General features: G+C 47.4%; 4 protein-coding genes across 4 annotated transcripts; 1 reads left to right on the top strand and 3 right to left on the bottom strand.

The window, feature by feature from the left end:
- Positions 1-3,655: 3,655 nt before the first annotated feature.
- HOO65_060497 (Pre-mRNA-processing-splicing factor 8) lies at positions 3,656-10,780 on the bottom strand (the record flags this gene model as incomplete). The annotated part of the gene is made up of 1 exon (XM_071001144.1): positions 3,656-10,780. The coding sequence occupies one exon, from the start codon at positions 10,778-10,780 to the stop codon at positions 3,656-3,658; it is 7,125 nt and encodes a 2,374-aa protein (XP_070857847.1).
- Positions 10,781-11,736: 956 nt separating this feature from the next.
- HOO65_060496 (MICOS complex subunit mic10) lies at positions 11,737-12,132 on the bottom strand (the record flags this gene model as incomplete). Its single annotated transcript, XM_071004096.1, has 2 exons — positions 11,737-11,931; positions 12,061-12,132. The coding sequence occupies 2 exons, from the start codon at positions 12,130-12,132 to the stop codon at positions 11,737-11,739; spliced, it is 267 nt and encodes an 88-aa protein (XP_070857846.1).
- A 347-nt stretch (positions 12,133-12,479) lies between these two features.
- HOO65_060495 (Nucleolar pre-ribosomal-associated protein 2) lies at positions 12,480-16,594 on the top strand (the record flags this gene model as incomplete). Its single annotated transcript, XM_071003620.1, has 3 exons — positions 12,480-12,485; positions 12,540-12,872; positions 12,920-16,594. The coding sequence occupies 3 exons, from the start codon at positions 12,480-12,482 to the stop codon at positions 16,592-16,594; spliced, it is 4,014 nt and encodes a 1,337-aa protein (XP_070857845.1).
- A 260-nt stretch (positions 16,595-16,854) lies between these two features.
- HOO65_060494 (kinase-like protein) lies at positions 16,855-18,307 on the bottom strand (the record flags this gene model as incomplete). The annotated part of the gene is made up of 5 exons (XM_071003886.1): positions 16,855-17,461; positions 17,528-17,862; positions 17,931-18,128; positions 18,186-18,254; positions 18,299-18,307. The coding sequence occupies 5 exons, from the start codon at positions 18,305-18,307 to the stop codon at positions 16,855-16,857; spliced, it is 1,218 nt and encodes a 405-aa protein (XP_070857844.1).
- Between the last annotated feature and the right edge of the window lie 1,317 nt (positions 18,308-19,624).

Below are 19,624 nucleotides of genomic sequence, written 5' to 3'. Positions count from 1 at the left end.
GAATGAAGGAGGAGAAGGGCGAATGATGACTTGGTGATAAGTGAGGGGTAAGTTAGGAAGAGTTTTTCAGGCTTCCGCAAAAGGGGAAGGAGGGCCATTAGTGGGCAGGTCCTCCCTCGATACGGACTCGGTGCTGAAAGTCCAAGCATGAATCATAGTACAGGTACAATGTACTTGTGTATTGTAGTACAAGACGCAATTCCGAACTAACCCTAATTTGAAGCTACTTCTCGTAATATCGTATTTACGCCTGGGTCGGAACGACTTGAAAAAACGAAGCTCGGGTCGTGGACTCATGCTCCAAGTACGACACGGCTGCCAAAGTTTTGAGTCCACAAACTGGCTTGTTCTTCCCCATGGAGAAAACTTAGCAAACCACAATGCAACTAAGACTCTTGTTCCTGCATCCATAGCTTGGGGTTGACATCGAAAAAGGACTCACTCAGCAGGCCTTTGACTCCTTTTTTTACATGACTTGATCTCGGTCTGCCCTAGGAAAACTCTGGGAACAGCCCATGGCCATGACTTACCGAGAATGTAGAGAAGAGGAAATAAACAGGACTGTGCGTGGTTATCATATCGGCCAACCCCCCAGCCACTGATTTACCACCATTTGGGCAACACTACTCGACTTTCCATTTATTACTCTTTTACACATAAGATCGCCAACTGTTGAGACACGTCGTGGGCAGCTAGAGTCCCGTGGGGAGAGAAGGCAAGAAAAAGAAATGGAACCATGTTCAGCTTGCATCAGTGCGAAACGCTACGAAGGAGAAGAGGGTGAGGGAGAAAGGGGGTTGGGGGGGGGGGACATATTGGGCTTCTACGGACTTGAGAGAAAAAGCGAGGCAACCAATAACGGAGGGGAAATAACGGGAAATACCCAAGAAGTTGCACGTGGAAGAGAAGTCATAACAAATTGGAATGAAATAAATATGGACTGTGCAGAGGTGCTGGACTTGAAGATACCTCAGGGTTGTAGGGTATGCGACGTTGGAATTAGGGTTTGGCATGGACTTACACCAAGACAAAAAGAGCCACGATATTCTCTCACGTTCTCCGAAATAAAGGTGTGTCACAGTTATTAGTCGACTTGTTTTCGTAGGGGATTCCTACAGGAGCAAGAAAAAAAAAAGGTTAAAAGGCTTTTATTATTTGGGTGTTCCAGGCTATCCGGATAAGTCTCTGAGATATATGAGCCATGGCTATAACTATAGTTTTACTTGGGAGGACTTCGCAAGTGGCTAGCCAAAGCCAAAAACAACTTAACAACGGCCTGGGGACTGCGACGTGATACACGCCAAAGCATAAGAACAGACAGACGGCAGATAGAGCGTTTCTGTTTCAATGGGCTATAATGCACAAAGTAATAGCTCCGTTCTCTGTTGTTTATCTGTTGTTGGTATGGTCTGTAGTAATACTCCGGGCCTGATATTGACTTGATGGATCTTCCAGCTGGGAAGGGGGGGGGGGGGCTGTTTCTCTTCCGGCGTATTTCTTTTCATACCTTTTCCCTGGAGAAAATAAAAGAACAGACCAGCAAACGTGCCATCCGCGCTCACAAGCTCATGACCAGGAAAATATTTTTGCTATTTGCTTTGTTGGTGTGGTTGCTGCAAGCCTGGCTTCGGATGTGACGAGATACGCCAAGCCCAAGCTACGTATTTCTCAGGCTCCCTTCTTATCATGCATAAAGTCAATGCCACATACCAAGGGGGGGCGTCTTCCACTTTTGTTTTTTCTAATAGGCGGAAATAAACAAGTTCAATTAAAAAAGCACTCACAAGAGAAGGCTGAAGCGAGAGTGTTGATGGGCGGGCCGATGCATGGCGTGATGCCCGAGATTGTTCTGCATCTTTTTGATGAGCAAGCAGAAGAAAATAGGGACAAAAAGGACAAGCCACCGAATCTCCCTCTAACAAGTGACAAGGTCATTTGGGTCAATGGCTGAAATAACGGCATCAGACTGTCAGAAGTTGGTGGCGTTCGAGTCAAAGTCAAAGCGGCAATCCGAGCCTGATTTGGGGGCTCTTCGTTTTTGGCCCTCTTTCAGACTTAGATTCACACTGTCAGTGCCACATGTAGCCCTATAACTCGGGGGCTGGCACTTATTACAGCGGCTAAAAGCACTATTACTAGCGTTACTTCCGCCTTAACAGTGTTGATAAGTGCTAGAAGCAGCGCTGAATCCGTTGATATAACCAACATGCTGAAACCCTGGATCTCATGTTTAACAGGGCGTTCTTTGCGTCGTCCTCTGTCCCTGAGTCCTGGGCCAGGTGAGATAGCCGAGACCGACAAAAAGACAAGATGAAAAGAAAAGGAAAAAAAATAACACATCAGTATAGCCACCAGTATAGCACGAAGATCCATGTGAAAATCCGGCATAGCTTAGGATCTAAACCCCAGCAGCCGAGTAAGAAATCAGACACAACAGTCAGTCACGTAGCCACATACAAGATATTCCCCCTGGCTCGGTGCATTGTATTGCTATATCTTAACTATCAGCTAGGCTCAGAAACGAAGGTAACAAGAACTAGCATCTAGAAAGATATGAAGCTTAGCTTAGCTTAGCTTGGCTTACGTGCAAGACAACTAGGCAGACGAGCAACTTGACCCCCCGCCCCCTCCCCCTCCCCCCCGTCTGTCATATTTAGTCATCATCTCAGCTATACCCGGCGAGATGGAAAGATAGAAGATGGAGGTTATAGATGTACTACACCGCCGCGTTGCCTATGCCAGAGAAGCGGGCATTAAGGAGATAACGGGCCACTTTGGACAAGGACGAAATAAAGGGATGGATGGGTAGACACCACTATCCCGCATACTCTCTCCCGCTTCTCTCACCCGGCCTTCCTCATTTCCTTGACCTGCCCCATACCTGTTCGCCGTCTTAAAGTGCGTCCTTTGTTCAGATCCTCATTCCTCTCCTCTGAGAACACAGCTTTGATACCTCATGAGCAAGATCTAATTTTACTGTGGCCTTTGTGGTTCATGCAAGCCGCCTTGTAGAACGCCAAAACAGAAAAGAAAAGAAGGAAAAAAAGAAATACCTAAGCAATTGCATGGCCATCACAGCATCCAGGTCTTCCCCCTCTAGGGGGCAGGGGATTTTTTCGCCCTACTTTCTAATATACCGAAACAAGGGTCTTGAGAAGGCGGCTAGTGCATGAATGCATAATGGCTATTAATCTTGCTTATATGACACCCTAGTGGAAAATGGATTCGTTCTGCCTGTGCGAAGCCAAGTGCACACGTATACGGACCAACCAGAGGTCAACAAGGCAAAAGAGAGAAATAAAAAATATATCGTGAAAAAGAGTGTATAGGGTTAATGCATCATAGGGTTGCGCGTGTAAGTTGAGATTGATGAGTTGCTAAACGAGAAATAGAACAAAAACTCTAGATTATTTATGAAAAAAAAAAAAAAAAAAACAAAAAGATCAAGTGAAAATAAAAAAATTAAAACAGAGCCCATCCTTGATGCAATAAAGGGAAACAAAAACGAAACAAGAAGAAAAAAAGTAAATTCCAACATTTTTTATGTGAAAAACCACAAGCGCCTCCAGCCGGACATTTCCCATTATTCGGCCTACCCATCCTATCGCCTGAGGCCTGTTATACTCTAACCACCACCTTTATCTGCAGCCGATGCTCAAGCAAAGTTATCATCGCGGTCCACGCCCACGTCCTCCAGTTGCGAAAAGTCGTGGAAATGGATTGGTCGGTGATCCTCGCTATAGAACGGCCGTGGTGTATCAAGCTTGACGCGCACCGGCTTCTTGGCCATGCCGTCAAACACCGTGCCAAGGAAACTGTAGTTCCATCTATCAAGCTCAGGCACCAGGAAAAAGCCCTTGAAACGCGGTGATAGCAATAGTTTGCGCTTCTCACCCATGGTTGTTGTGAAGCCCTGAGGCTGGTCTGACCCAAGGTCCTTATTGTCGAGACCCCACTTATAGCCCTGTGGTGTCAACCCCCAAGCCGATAGAGAGACCGATCCGGGTGTGAAGGACACGGCCACTGTGATGGTGCTCTCGCGATTCCATGCCTCATGGCTTTCCGTAAGCTTGGCTGCTTGCGTCACGTCGACAGACGACATGTATGGCAGCTCGTTGCCGGCTACTGTGTGGATGATACCTAGAAGCTCCATGCCGTCAATTTGGTCGCTTTGGGGCAGCTGCTGCGGGAGATTGACGCTACGCAACTGGCCAACCTGCGGAACCATGACAATACAGCGAATCTCCTTGATTTGGTCGTTGGTACCTGGGGCCGAAATACCGTAGAGATAGCCTGCAATTTGGACGCGCAGATCGGCAATCGTGATGAAACGCTTGAGAATATTGTTGGGCATGACATACGTAATGCTGTCGTCAGAATCGCTATCCACAGACGACACGTAGATGTTGTTGGACCGAGTGTGCAGGTTTGATGTCGCAATGGCTCTGGTACGCCACTCTGTCTTTGATGCAAACGTTTGAGTCTCAAACTGCGATGTCGTCGTTACTACAATCTCCTCGCCGTGTACGTTCTGCGTCTTGGTCGTGACGGCCGTCAACTGAGCCTGTTCCTGCTGTTGCTTCTCAATCTCGGCAGCCTGTTGGCGCTGCATTGAAGGTGCTGAGATCTCCATACCCAGAATGATATCTCGCACTTCACTGCTAGTCAGACTGGCCACGTTGACATTGTTCTTCTTGCTGTAGTCGTGCAGGATTAGATCGCGCAGTTGCGTCTCGACCTTGATCCAGTCTTCATCAGACAGCGAGGGCCAGATTTGGTGGTCAAGAGTAATCACCGACTTGTCGGGCCGCAGAATAAGCTTGGTCTTGTCCTGGTTGACGTGAAGTGCACGCAGAATCAGCACTAGACGGGAAAAGGCAGTGTACGACGAAATACTCTTCAGCCAGTCGTCGTAAAGGTTAAACAGAACCATTTGCGGCTCTGTAGCTCGAAGAATCATGTCTCCAAGCTTCTCAACCTTCATGGCAGCCTGGAATGGCAACTGTAGCTCGGAAGCGCGGATTGAGATGTTGGGGAAATCAAGCAGATGCACCTCGAGAGGATCCAAAAGACCTTTCCGAGTTACAATAAGCTGTCGCGGCTGCTCCTCCTGAGGAAGCGAGCGAATCAGGGCAGCAACTTCTTCGGCTGTCTTCCATTTGGCAAGCTGGCCAAGACGCTTCTGACCAGCCCAAACACTGGTATGGATGATCTTCAGGAACAATTGACCTGTGCGGGGGTTGAAGATGAAGATGGCACCGTTGATGGGCTTGGTCGTCAAGTTACCCTCAAAGGTCTTGTGGATAGTCACACGGTACACGTTGGTGTCATCAATGAACAGCTGTGTTTGGTTGCTGAACAGCTCTGAGTAGTTTTGCGAGTTGAGGAACTCCTGGTTGCTCTCAGAAGCGTATAGCTGCAGACCCTTGCGGATACGCTCACGCAGAACATACAGGGCAGGGTTAGCCTTCATGATCTTGGCCATGGCCTGCTGCACAAGAACCTTGAGACCAGGGAAATACATGCCGTAGGCAGAGTACAAGTTGTAGGCTAGATCAATGCCAATCATAAGACCAGTGGCGCTAGGGTATAGGCCGGAGTCGGTCGTATAGTCTAGGTACTTGGCACGAGTGTAACGCTCGATGTCATGAGAGTCGTAATCACCGTAACGTAGCTGCACGTCAATCCAGAACTTGTTGGTTGAAATTGGTTCAACCACATCCTTGGTATCATACAACAGCGAAGGGCGCGTGACATTCCACTTGTGACTGGCAAACAGCAGAATATCCGCACACGAAGAGTTCATCTTGTACGACTTTCTGGGATGGATCGTTTCCTTTTGCACCATTTCAATACCCAGAGACTCCAGCTCCTGGTCAAATACTTGACACAGATCCATTACGACAGATTCGTGGATCTTCTGCCACAAATGAGCACGGAAGATCTGGATCAGCGAAATCTTCAGTGTGGGAATCTTACCGTGGAGGAAGATACCAGTTAAATCCAACTGCACCTGGAAACCAACGTAGACATTGGCGCGGTTGATAGTTGGTGACCACCACAGTGTGAAGCGACGGTTGGGAATCTGGTTTAGACCCGAACGCTGGGCGTTGGTTAGCTTCTTGAACTTCATCGATGTTTCGAAACCAGAAGCCCGCTCCCAGAAAAGACCCTCCCATGACGGGAATCCGGTAGCTTTGAACAGAGTATGCTCCAGAATTGTTTCAACACCGCCAAGAGCCTGGATGACATCCGTACGGTAGGCATTCAGGTTCCACAATTTACCATCGTGACGCTGACTGGTCCACCAGAAGGGGTTGCTCCGCATTAGCTGGTAGATCTTGAACTCCGAGCGTACACGGTAGCCCTTGTCGAAGCTTAGAGTGCTGCGGTCCTTTTGGAAGAGTGTATTGATACGGGGAAGACCACGATCCCAACTGTCCTCGAGATCTTCGAGGGTTAGACGGCGATTCTGTTGGCTTGCCTCAAGACGCTTCTGAGAATATTCTGTCCATACACGCTGGGAGTCAATAAACTCGGCTTCCCACGGAATGATGTACCGGAAGATGTTGGGAATGAGAGTCTCTTCATCGTGGGTCATGCCGGCACGGTAGTGGGTGACGCCTGTGTCAGTCTGCTTCGACCAACGCTTGTCGCTGGCAGGAATGAGAATGTGCGAGCCAGAAATCATACCGAGACCACCCAGCTCCTTGGGAGTGTAGAAAACTGCAGGAGGGAAGCGAGAGGGCATTTTGGAGTTGAGACCAATCTTGACTCGGGTTTGGATCTTGGTTTCACACTTGACAATTGTGTCAAGAAGGGGGATAGTAGACACAGCAGCCTCACGGTAGTAAGTGAATAAAGCAATGAGAGCAGTATTCCACTTGTTGGCAATCTTGGTAAAGGTTGTTGAGCCTGAAGACATGAGAATTTGGCGGATACGGTTGTTGAACTTGGCAATATCGTCTTCAGTGACTTGAAGGAAGGCATGGGCAGTCCTCTCTTTAGTTGTGTTGTCGACTAGAGACCAGACGCTGTCCTTGACTGAGAACTCTTCGTTTTGGTTACGGCACTTTGGCAAAATGCGCACTTCAAATCCACACATGGAGAATAATAGGTTCGGGTTGTCACGACTGTATACACTGACATAGCTGTCATCCCACTCAATAGTGGTTAAAGAGCGTGGCAGACGATTCTTCAGATCCCAGAATGTAGCACGGCCGAGGTTGACATCGTGACGCATCAAGCGCATGCGGCAGTCACGGGGCCAGCACTTCTTACTTTTGAAGCCAATGACATTCTCAAAGTTGGGATCCGGCTGCTCGGTAAGATACCGCTGGATTAAATCACGGGACTCTTCCGCAGTAAAGCGCAACAGAATCCAGATCTTATCGATGTAGCGAGTATACAGACGAATGGGATGGCGGGTTTCGGTCTCCTTGTCACGGAATTGTAAGAAGCCGTTGGGACTCTGAGGAGGTCCATCAATCTCGCTAGCACGCTGGGGACCGAGCAGCAGAAGATCTAGCACTAGGCCGTAGTACTGGAAAACAAAGCCCGAGAACTGCAGACCGCGAATCATACCGTAGCTGTTGACGTGATTCATGTCTTTGTAGGTAAGCTGAATATTGTTCTTGGCTGTAATGTAATCTGCCAAATTGTGGTCCATAATGAGACGGAGCAGGGAGTTTAGAAGAGTCAGCTCCATTTTGTCGTACACCTTTGATAGTTCGGTCTCGATGATGACATTGCATTCGCCATTTTCTGCATCCCAAATGCCATCAAGGTTGTTGATAGCTTGTGTCCACTTGTAGGTGAGAAGAGGAGGGACTTCGGAGTCGGAAGGCTTGATCCAAGCAGGGAAAAGATGGCGTTGATCAGCCTGATACCAAAGATATTGATCAAGATAGGCGTCGGTAATCTTCTCCATAGGCTCAATGTCATACACGGGATTGATAGTGCTGTAATTGTCGTTCATGTCAATGCTAACCTCTTTGAAGGCACGCTGGGTAAGCATAAAACGTTTGATACGCTCAAGGGTGGTACCAGGGCTATCATAGGCCTGTTCAATCAGAGCCAGTTCTTCACGTTGACTTTGGTTGAGACGCCCCTTGACAGAGTAAGCCTCACGGAGACGTTCTAGGGCTAGAATAAGAATTTTGGTATCGTGCTTGTAAGATACTGAAGGGAAAGGGATGGGGGAGAACTTGCGTGACTCGAGCCAGTGCACAGTAGTTGTGTAGATAGCAACGGCTTCTTCAGAAGACACATAAGGGCCATCCTTCATGTGATTGTGTTGACGCTCCTGTTCGGACTTCAGCCAAAGACGAGTTAGACGACCCACGTTCTTTTTAGCTACCGTCTTATCAACAGTAGCACCACGGCGGATACGTTCTCTGTTGTAATGGGCAACAGAAATCCACCAATCTGCCTTTGCCTTGACATAACGAAGAATAATATTTTCGATGGGGGCGGGAAGACCAGGAACCTTCCAGGGAATGTTCGACTTCCAACATCTCCAAGCCTCAGACAGATGCTGTAGAACGGTCTGGACTTTGTTCTGTCTGATACCTTCGGGCATCATGTCCATCAAGTCGGCCATTACAGATGCACGAAGCTCCAGATCAAAGTGAGACTCCACACGTTGCTTAGTAACAGTCTTGGCTACACCCTTACTGTGGCGGCCTTCAAATTGGCGAGAAAGCAAATTCCCAAGCCACCGTTCCAGTAGAGGGATGATACCACGCATGAAGAATAACCAGACTCTCCATGCAGGAGCCCAGAAACCACAGCCAGGGCCCTTGCCAACAGGACCAGCATTGAAGCGGTAGTAGATGAGATGCTTGAGATCCTTGCACGTACGGATCTGATGCATCAGCTTGTACTTGTAGCGGTACATACCGGTAAGCTGACCAACGTGGTTAAACGCATACAGAATACCATCAGCAAGCTGAAAAGCATCAATGTTCCCAAGACGGTACTGGACCTGGGCGTCGACAATAAGTTTTGTCAGACGAAGGATCTCACGCATGAGATGGAAAGCATTACCAAAACGTGACTTTTTGCGCTCCTTGGTGGTAAGGGTCTTGACAGGCTTCAAGTTGAAGTTGTAGTCAAGATGCAGATATGTCAGGTTTTTCCGATGAATCAGTAGATTCAGCATATTAAAACCCTGACGACACACTTGTAGACCAGCCTCAACCCAATCAATGGTAGTCTGTTGGAAAAATTTTGTTTGCTTAAGAGACTTCAACAAGCTCTGTTTATTCAAGGACTTGGCTGGCTTTTCGTGAAGCTCGTTCAAAATATAAGTCTTCAATAGCTTCTGGTAAGATACGCTGACCTTGATGGGAATGCGATTCTTGTCGTTGGGAACGGGGTGCTCAAGGTAGAACTGTTTTACTAATGGCACATCCTGGGCCCGTACCATGCGACCAGACCTGCGATCGAAAGGGAAAGGAGCCCACCAAAGTTGGATAGCATCTGCAGTGTCCTCGTTTTCGAGTTCCTCGTCAGCCAGGAATGGCTCGACGTCTGGAGGTAGTTCGAATAGAGAATCTTCTGATTCTTCGTTATTTCCGACACCGAAGATTTCGTCTTCATGCGAGAGCTCAATGTTCATAGGCTTGACATTGCGCGAAGAAATGGGATGCAGTCGTCGGTCGAAATGGAATGCTGGAAGATCGGGTGATTCGGGCTTAGAGTATACAACCTGGGGATGAGAATACCAGGAGAGACTGACACTGCGAGGAAGTGAGTTGTAGAGATAAGGGTATGCGACTCGAGACTCGGTTCTTGTCGGGGTTCGGAATATAATGCGATCGATGGCGTTGAATTCGCCAAAGTCCTCGTCATTGGGGTCAATGTCCTTGTATAAAGGCTCAAACTTGGCACCACCAGGGAAAGCTACGTTCAAGGCCTTGGCAGTGAAGAAACTGGGGAGATCAAAAAGATAAAAGTAGTTTTTGTCCACCACATCAGAGATGAGGGGTCTACTCAGACGGAATAGTGTTGCCATCTGTCGCAAGCTCAAGTTCCATGTTTTGTAGCTAGGTCCATTGACGTGAGGCGTGTCTAAAAGGGGTCTATGGTCGTAAAACCACTCGTACACAGCTTCATCGTCATCCTCGTCAAGCTCAAACTGAATAGGCTCGAGAGGCTCAACATCCTCAATGTTTTCAGACCACGACAGTGGTGGCTCTTCGTCATCAAAAGGGGGGAAACGCATACGCTTGAATAACCGGCGGTCTTGCTTTTCTTTGCGCATGTATACCCACATCATCGCCCACTGCGCGAAAAATACAGGTTCAACAACACGAGGAATCTCGTTGACCAAGGTCAAGCAACCATTCACGTGGTAAAGGACCTTGACCTCACGGGTAGACTCCCAAGGCATTGGCATGTTTTCAAGAAGCTTCATGACTGCATGAGGCATGAATTTCAATGCACCAAGATATGACCGCTTATCGTTCGTGTACTTCTTCTGTGAAACATCGCCAATATCGCGAACAATTTTGCGCAAATGTTCAGGTGGCATGTCGGCTTTCTGGGTCTCAACAAAGCCTCCTTTGCGCTTTTCGCCGAAGCGTAGCCTACGGTCGCGAAGCCATTCCTTTTTTTTCTGTGCAAACTTGACAAGCTGAAGATCATTTGCTGAGCAATATCCAGGAGGCGGAGGGGGAGCGGGAGCTGAAGGTGGCGGGGGGAGAAACGATGAGGGAGGCGGAGGAGGAGCCGCCCAGCCCGGGGGAGGAGGAGGAGGTGGAGGAAGACCGGACATGTCTGCAATAGCGATGATTTCTGGATGATTAGACAAACGAGTCAGTGAGAGACCATTGGAGGTAGGAATCAGATGCTTAGAAGATTGCGCTAACCGTTCAAATCAACGCGACTTGACGCGCCGCAGCTTTATCGAAACAAATAACTATCGCGAGACTAGGTTTGCTGAGCTATTGCCAGAGCCTGATGGGAGTGCCTTCGCAGATTGGTCTGGGGATATTTGTAGGGGAAAATTTAAGTTGCACGCGACCACGTGCTACAGTATCACGTCGACGATGTGGTTGAGTGCTTCATGTACAGAAAGTTATATGCCAGCCTTGCATGATGGACGCCCAAAAATTTCCTTCAGCCCTGTCCTCTTCATGAACAGGGGTACGGCTGACTAAGCATAATTAAACACCCAGTTAATGCATTCAATTCGATACATGCATAACTAGAAGTGCTGCAGAAGCTCCTGTCATTGCAGACGATACAATTCTAGCAACTAATAGTAATGTTTTATAAATTGAATTGACGGAGATTTTAGTGCTGAAAATCACAGTTGCAATGCTGCATTCCTTGGGGGCATTACGGAGTTGCAAACTACAATCTAGAACAAACATGTTGTGTCAGGTCTTCCGACATGTTGATACCTTATATTGGTTCTTCTGCCTAGCCAATCTACAAGAGTTTAATAGTCTACATGAACGAGTATGAATGCTATGTTCAATGGCAAATGTCAGTCGATATTTCATTCTAGAATACCGGGGATCTCTATAGTAATGTGTTGTACACAGGCTTCGCCGTGTCTGATTTGGATTGGTGCCATATGTACTCTATTCGCTTTTTGTAGTGATGGAGCCGTAAATACTCTCTGTCCACCTCATCCGCACACAGCCCATGGCGTAAAGCTTTATTATTGTAGGTTGTTATTTGGGTTATCTCGAACAGTCGATTGGCCGACAAAAAGTAATCGTTTCAAGACTGGTTCTTCAGGTTCTGGGCGGCAACCTTTAGGCTGATGTTGCACTCCTCGTAGGCGCGACCAGCACCGAAGCCAACGCCGATGACGGCGGGCCAGGTACGGCGCTTGAAGAGTAGCACGGAGAAAACAACACCGAAGCCAAGACCAAGAGAGCTCTTGACAATCAGGTTTGACAGGCAGCGATCCCACTGTATATGAAAAGTTCCGGGGCACGCAGCAAGGTTAGCTTAAGCACAGTACCACAGGCGGTTGCTCAGGTCATCATTGAATTCACGCCATGATGGTTGTCGAGGGATCCCAAGGCAGAGAAAATATACCTTTTCATTCAATAGAGCCTCGCTAACAGGGCGGGCGACGGGGGCGGAGGGGCGGGCAGTAGAATCGGCCATTGCGGAAATTTCGTTTGGAGAGAAAGATCGGACTGTGGAGAAAGGCTTCGGCGCCGGATATAATGGATCGTGAGGGATGGAGATGGAGGTTCTGTACGAGTATTTTTTTTACTGGCACACAACTTGAAGCATCACACCTGACGAGAACCAGCCGGGAAATTGGAGCCATAAAAGGCGGTGAGCAATTGGTTGCCTATTTGGGTACAGCTTCTGATGGCAGAATCAGACTCTCGGCCAGGGCTCCACTAAAATTTTCGGCTCCAGACTTCTTCACGTCTTGCGAATCTTTGGCTTTGCGAACGCTGCTTACGCTTTTCATGAGGTTTAAGATAAAATCCGCGTCAGACATGAAGGTAGGAGTTGCTCAACCATTATTGAAACACGGTGTTTACTGACCAAATCATCAGACCGAAAACAATCTAGCCAAATTGGCCAGGTCCCTTGAGAAGACGGGCCCTGGTGCTCAAGGCGAAACACTCGACGAGCTTTGGAGGCTCCTTACCACATCGATTGACAGCGAGCACTATGCGATTGAGGAGACTGTCCTTCGGTGGCTCCTGAAGCTTATGAGCGGCCCGGCTACCAAAACCCAGGCAGAGACTATTCGCAGATATCCCCTTACTTGGACTATCATTGAACATGTGTTTAATCGCATCCCGTTCTTTTCTTTGGCCAAGTGCCTTGCCGATCGAAAGTTTATATCTATACTACAGCTTACTTTGCACAACCTGTCTAGCGCGGTTAGCTTGCCTCCGACTCTAGAAGGGGTAAACGCAAGCGGTCTCAGAATGTCTTGTTTGATCTCGAATCTCTGAAAAGCACCGAATGCTCCCTTGAATGTGCCCAGGCTCTTCTCGCCGCCATTGCAACGCTTCTTGCACGACTCGACTCACAAGGACTTTCATCTCGAGATATTATGGGAGCTGAGCACATAAAGTCTCTCTTTGCGTCCTCAGCGAATGAAGCTCTAGGTCTTGTCACACCTATTCTGAGCCTTTGCTCAATGGCCATGTCAACGGCCTCTTTAGAGCTTCACACTAAGCAGGAATTCTGGCCGTCCGTCATGTGTTCAATGTGGGATTTGCATCGTATTGGCTCTACAGATGCTATCGAAGTGGCCTCTGCTACCTCTTTGCAAGTGCTTCAGATGATCTCTGCACTTGATCATCGCACATACAGAACCTCCAGAAATCTAGAACTACCCGTTAGGATCCAAGCTGTTTGGAAGCAAAAACTTGAAAACTTCTATATCCGAGCCGTTATTTTCCCTGCTAGAGCTGCCTTCTTAAACAGCGAAGATACCGAGATTCTTGGGGCTATCGTGGGGGCTATCGAATCAAACCCCCTGGTGTGTGCTCCTGTGTTATATACCCTAAGTTTGGATGCACCCGAGCTCAATGTTGGCTCGCTCAAGTCTCGCGAGAGCTGGCACCACCAGATATTCTCCTCTGTCCAAAGTATCCTTGGCCCAGTCCGCAGTTCTGATAAGTCTTTGGCCATGACGCTTATTCTTGACATTGCTAGGGCTCGTGAAGCTGCCATCCAGCGTGAATCCCTTCATAAAGTCTGCAAAGATTACGTTCTCGGATCTGAAAGCACACAATGGACTGTTCTCTTGCGTGCACTAGTTTGTGATCGACATGTTATATTTTATCCACATGGCAAGGAATTGTTGTCTGAAGAGCTCTGTCGAAGGGCAAGTCACGTTGGTAGTGGAGATACTTACAGCGGAGACGAAGTACAACAGGTTGTTCGCCAGATAAAGCTAGCTTACGCCGAGGCACGCGACCTATCAACATTCTGGAAGCTCTGGTACAATCAGCTATGCTTTTGTGAATCAAAAAACACTATTGAGTCGTCGCCCTGGCTTGATGAAAGTCTGCGTCATGATTCAACCACTTCTAGTAATATTGAAAGCCACATGACACCGACTCAGCTTTCCCACTTGCTACAGTGGCTTTCGGAGCAGAGCCATGCCAAGGCTGGCCCACTTTACGTCTTGCTTGACTCTATTGCATCTCAAATACGGTCTCCTGATTTCACTGATCCCACTGCTGTGCCGATCATGAATCTCACTCTAGATTCTCTCAAACAAGTGCCTTCCCATGGCTCGCTTAGCACACTGCGTTGGTGCATCCTGGCTAAGATTGTCCATTGGCTTTCTCCTAAGGAGAGAAATAGAATATGGGCTGAAGTGGAAGATGAGCTTACTAGAGTGGCTGTGAAGGGATCATTGGAAAGTGCTGATGCTTTCGAGGCCTTCAAGTTCCTAGACCAGTTATGGCTCTCTATGTATCCCGATGGAGAGTATGAGCCCGAGGTTTCTGCCATGGCATTGAAGATCGCCAAACACCTTGCAAAGGATGGTTCCAAAAAGGCCGGAGTAAGCAACTCCAACTCTGAGTCTTCCTTCCCGTCGAAATATCTTGATGTAGCCACCAGGGTCTCTTCTAGACTTATACCTCTTCTGTCTGCCAAATCCGACACCTTCCCTAAGTTCATAAGAAAGCACATCATCAATTGTGAGTCCCCAGACTCAACGACCTTTGGATACTTGTCTGCTCTCATTTCAAACGAGAATATCGTCAACAACCGGAAGCTCGTTGAGTCTTTGATTGACGCTCTTATCACCATAATTTCCTCCAACGCTCTTGCGTCACACAAATGCTCTGCTATTTCTATTCTAGCTAGCATACCAGACGACTGCTTCTCCCGCACGAGTCGAGAGTCTATTATGACATCTAGCATGGGCTTTTTGACCAAACCAACTACACATGAGCCTGCACTATGGAAGATTAGCCTTGGCCTTATGGGCAAAATGATGAAGCGATCAACATTCTACGAGAACATTTCTTTCGACCATCTCGTTCTTCTTTCTGATTCCGCTTCTACTTGTTTTTTCCGGGAACAACACGCCCGGAAACTGCCAGAGATTTATGGCCTTGATGTGCTTTTTGAAGAACTGGCATCAGCTATCATCAAGCAAATGGTGTCACAATTTGAGGAATGGGGTCGCTCGTTCCTTAAGACTGCTGAAAAGTTCGTTGCTGAGTGCCCCTCAGATATAGAATATCTAGAGACTCACCATCTCCGGATTGTTTTGTTGAAGACTTTGATTATTACTGTTAAAAAGATTGGCCTCAAAGATCCTGCTGCCTTTGATTTAGACAAGGCGGAGAAGCTTCTTTTGTCTATGGTTAAAAAGACCATTCTTGAGTATCAATCTAAGTCTCAAGCAGCTGTTTCCTTCCCCTATGTTTTCCTAGCGGCGATTGATGCCTCTGAGGTGGTTCGAGATGCCGCATCCCAAATATCCAAGCTCAAGGCCAAGAAACTAGAGCCTTTGGCTACCAAGGGCATCACGCAAGGCACTTTTCTCGGCTGGAAGACTCGTATTTTCTTGATCCGTACTTTCCGCGATTCAGTCAAAAGCCTGCCATCCCAATTCCAACAGGGGCTTGCGCCTGAGGAGGGCGTTCCTCCCGATGTCTTACGTTTTGCTGATTACGAAGCTCTGATACGCGAGACTTTATACGCTGTTACAGGGCCTATGGACGGGAACACTTTTCTGGCGTACTTCCACAGCCTAATTGATGCTCTTGACATGACCAAGAGCACCGAACTGCAGTTGAAGGCTATTAAGATTTGTGCATCTATCATTAGTAGCAAACAAGGAACTGATGCTGGAGGTGCTCTTTCTATTTCCACCGCTTATAACAAGCTTATTATATTTGCCACGAACGCACCGAACGGACACATTTTCATCAAGACCTGTGACATTCTTCGGTTATTTCTCAACAGCAGCTCTGCTCGCTTGAAGCAGTGGAATATTGAGCAAACACTGGCCATGGTCAGTGATATTTCAGGAAACCCCACTAATGCTATGGCTGTCAAGGACTCGCCTGTGGTCTTCGACTGGCTGTGTAAACTGATGGAATCAGTCCTGCGCCGGTTCCGTGTCCGTCTAGATGGTCGCTTTCATCTCCTGATTGCCGCTCTACAGTCCCTGCTTTCTGGCCTCTTACTAGCTCCCTACGATGCTCAGATGGGTAAATGGACCTTTCAGCCGGCCAATGTCCGAGACGGCGACTTCCCATACTGGGGTAGACATGCCGCTTCGCTCACGCGACTACTGACCATGGTGTGTGAGCCTATGGCGGCTAGTGTTGCTCATCACAAGCAGAGTCCCGCCAACCCTCTCGACACTGCAACCGATATCGCAAAGAGAGCTGCTGGTCGCCAGATGTATTTGGTTTTAGTCTCATATGTAAAGCTGCAGTTGCAGGTTGATGTACCAAGACCAGTCAGGGATGCTCTAGAACTTGGTATGAACTCGATTTTCAACATCACGCCGCCTGAAGTCCGCAAGATTCTCAACGACTCTTTAGATATGAGTGGGCGGGCGATTCTTGGTACACAGTACAAGCGATACAAGCAATTTGGCAAGTGGACCGGAGTATGAGAAGTGGCAGAAAATTCGGTTGGCATATTTGGTGGCGTTTTCGTTGTGGCATATTAGACGTTTGCTTCTTTATATTGACCTTTGATCATTGTTATTCTTCAAGTTGCATGTTAAATATTAGGGTTAACAATCCCGACCTTGTGAGATGCTACCTTGTAATCATAGTGAACTTGGGAATTGGGATGAAAATAAACGCCCGAGGATTTTATTGAATCAATGGTATCGAGCTAGAATCCCTTGAGCGGAAATAGCTAGTTAGGTCATTGCCAGGACTTGCTCTTGTTTTGCTCACAGGATGAACAATGTGTTGGCTCAAGAGTTGTAGCTGTAGAGTTAGGCTTTTCTGCTGCTTCTCGTAGAGAAAGCGGCAAAGTATCTGACCAAGGCAGATTATTAGCGACATCTTGAACCTCTTCTTTCGGGAATGACTTTTTAGAGTGAGAACTGCCGTTTTTGGGAAAGGCAAGGTTTTCAGGTTGAGCGCCAGGGGTCTGAGATGCCGGAATATTATTTGCCATATCAACTCGTGGTGGGCACTGCCTCCATCTGCTCATAACACGCTTGTAAACAACTCGCATATCATGGTTCTTGTAGTTGATCCAACTGTGCTTGAGCGCTTCGTTTGATGACATGCGCTCTTTGGCGTCAATCCTCAAACAAGCTCGAATGAAACTACGGCCATTCCTTCGGATTTTGATCTTGCTGTGTTTAAATACCCGCTCAAGAGACGAATCAACCCCTTCCTGAGAGTATGAGAATAACTTGCCAAAGGTATCGAGATGGTTTGGCATCAGCATGGTCAGAATGGTAATACCAAGAGCCCATATGTCAACCGCAAAGTCATAAGGCTCATGGTAGTGAATTTCCCTGCAAACTATAAGTTAACGGTGGTCCCAAAATATTAAAAGACTCACTAGCTTTGCGTCTACTTACGGCGCACGGAAAGGCGTTGTGCCCGCCATAGAAGTAAGCATTTTGCCACGCCTGAGAAAAGTAGCATGGCCAAAATCAGCAATGACGACGGGGTATGTGACTTTGGGAGCTACAGAAAACTGGATATTCTCAGGCTTAATGTCTCGATGAACAATCCCCTTGTCATGAATATGAACTAGCCCCATCACGATCTGCAAAATTATCGTACGAATAACAGTCTCATTTATATCTGTTTTGGTCATGAAGGAGAAAAGATCACCGCCTGTTGACAATGAGGTGAGCAAATACCACGTCTTTTCGGTAGTAGCTGCGTACTCAAACCGCAAAACATTAGGCTGTGATTGACGAGTCAGTAGGATGGAACATACGATAAAATACATCCTGGGCTTTAAAATGGACTTACGTGGTTTAACTTGCGAAGTATTGATGACTCAAGGCGCGAACGCTTCCTTATGGATGCAGCTTCTTTGCGATGACATCCGAGACTTATCTCTTTGCAAGCGACCTGACAGTTTCTGCAAGTGTCAAACCCCACGTACACCTTGGCTTGAGCTCCTTCGCCAAGTAACTTGCGAGATATGATGTATGTAGGCGCAAGTGTCTAGAATTCGTGAGACAAAAACATCCAGTACCTAAGCTTTTGCAATGGAAAGCTTACCTCGAAGTCCTCGCCCTGTTCCGGCGTCCACTTGGCTGAGGCTTGGCGGTATTGGACGAAACAGAACTCCTAATCCTGTAGTCGTATGATGTCTCCGTTATGGAGATACCAACCCCGCGCATACCCGCCGATTTCAATTCTATTCACCGTCGTCCCATTGTCAGATGCACGATCGCGGATGAAAAAGAGAGGCGTCTCTAGTTGGCTGTCATCAATAATAACGGGAAATATCTCAAAGTGTTTTCTGGACACTAGGGAGTCGACGAGCTCGATGTCACTGGGAAGCAGTTAGGACACTGGGTAGAAAGATTATGGACTTGTTTTCTGGACTTACTTGTTGGGGTTTCGGCCAACTGATACTGAAGAGCTATTGGTCAACCCAAAGCCATCTACAACGCTAGTCAACAAACATATTTAAACAGCCATGAATTCTGTGATATCCAGCGAAATAGAACTTACACCACACGCCAGAAGGATTGTGTCTCACAGAAACATATCCTACGGCTTGAGAGTTCTCGGTCAAATGAGAGATGAATACCTTCGACTGCGATTCTTGGACAGACATATGAAGGACGAGGAAAGCTGACCAGGATATAACCAAGAGGCGATGATTAATAGGGAAGATGCAACAATTAAATTCTTAGAAGTAAATATGGCCTCCGATTTATAGCTATTCTAACCTGGTGAATTTTGCGTATCGACATAGAAATTTTATCTCTACTCGCTCTTTCCCTTTAGTATTATAGAGCACTTGGGATATCAGATAGAAAAGGTTGGTCGTGGTTGCCAGGCACAAACGCAGCTTTTGGTATTTAAATGCAAGCCAATCAGATCATCTTATTTTATAAGGCTCGTCCCAAATAGGAAGTATGCAAAAACGGACTCTTCGTTTGGACCTGGGTGACTCAAACTGGAGCTTAGTGGAGCTTGTGTGGAGCTCAACTCTAGCTGCTCCCCACATTGATTATTTCACGTGACTTTGGAGTAATTTTTGATCACGTGTGCGTGTGGTCCACAAAGTGGGTGGGCTGCCCTAAAGCCAAAATGCTCTGCTACAAAAGTCGAGCTTGCCTCCCTGCCATCTTCAACTTGAACATATACACCAGATCACCAAAGACTCTTATTTCGTGAGTACCACCACCTTAATGCAGCGCAGCGCCGTTGTGTCTTTTCATCGGATGATTGATTGAAGATTGCTTTCTCTTGCTTGACAGGCTTTCCCTTGTCTGAGTTCAATCAACAACATGATTCTTGTTGATGATTGTCACAGTTGAGCCAGTTTTGTGTTAAGCACCAACTAACAACATATCACAGGGTTATCCAAGATGAGAGCTAAGTGGAGAAAGAAGAGAGTTAGACGCCTCAAGCGTAAGCGCAGAAAGATGCGGGCTCGCTCGTAAGTCTAGTCCTATGCTAATACAAAATATCGATCGATATAT

This window comes from Ceratocystis lukuohia (genome assembly GCF_044167205.1).
Source record: "Ceratocystis lukuohia strain C4212 chromosome Unknown Supercontig6_pilon, whole genome shotgun sequence".
Taxonomy (NCBI): Eukaryota; Fungi; Ascomycota; class Sordariomycetes; order Microascales; family Ceratocystidaceae; genus Ceratocystis; species Ceratocystis lukuohia.
The sequence above is the reverse complement of the archived record's forward strand: the minus strand, read 5'-3'. Positions and strand labels throughout refer to the sequence as shown.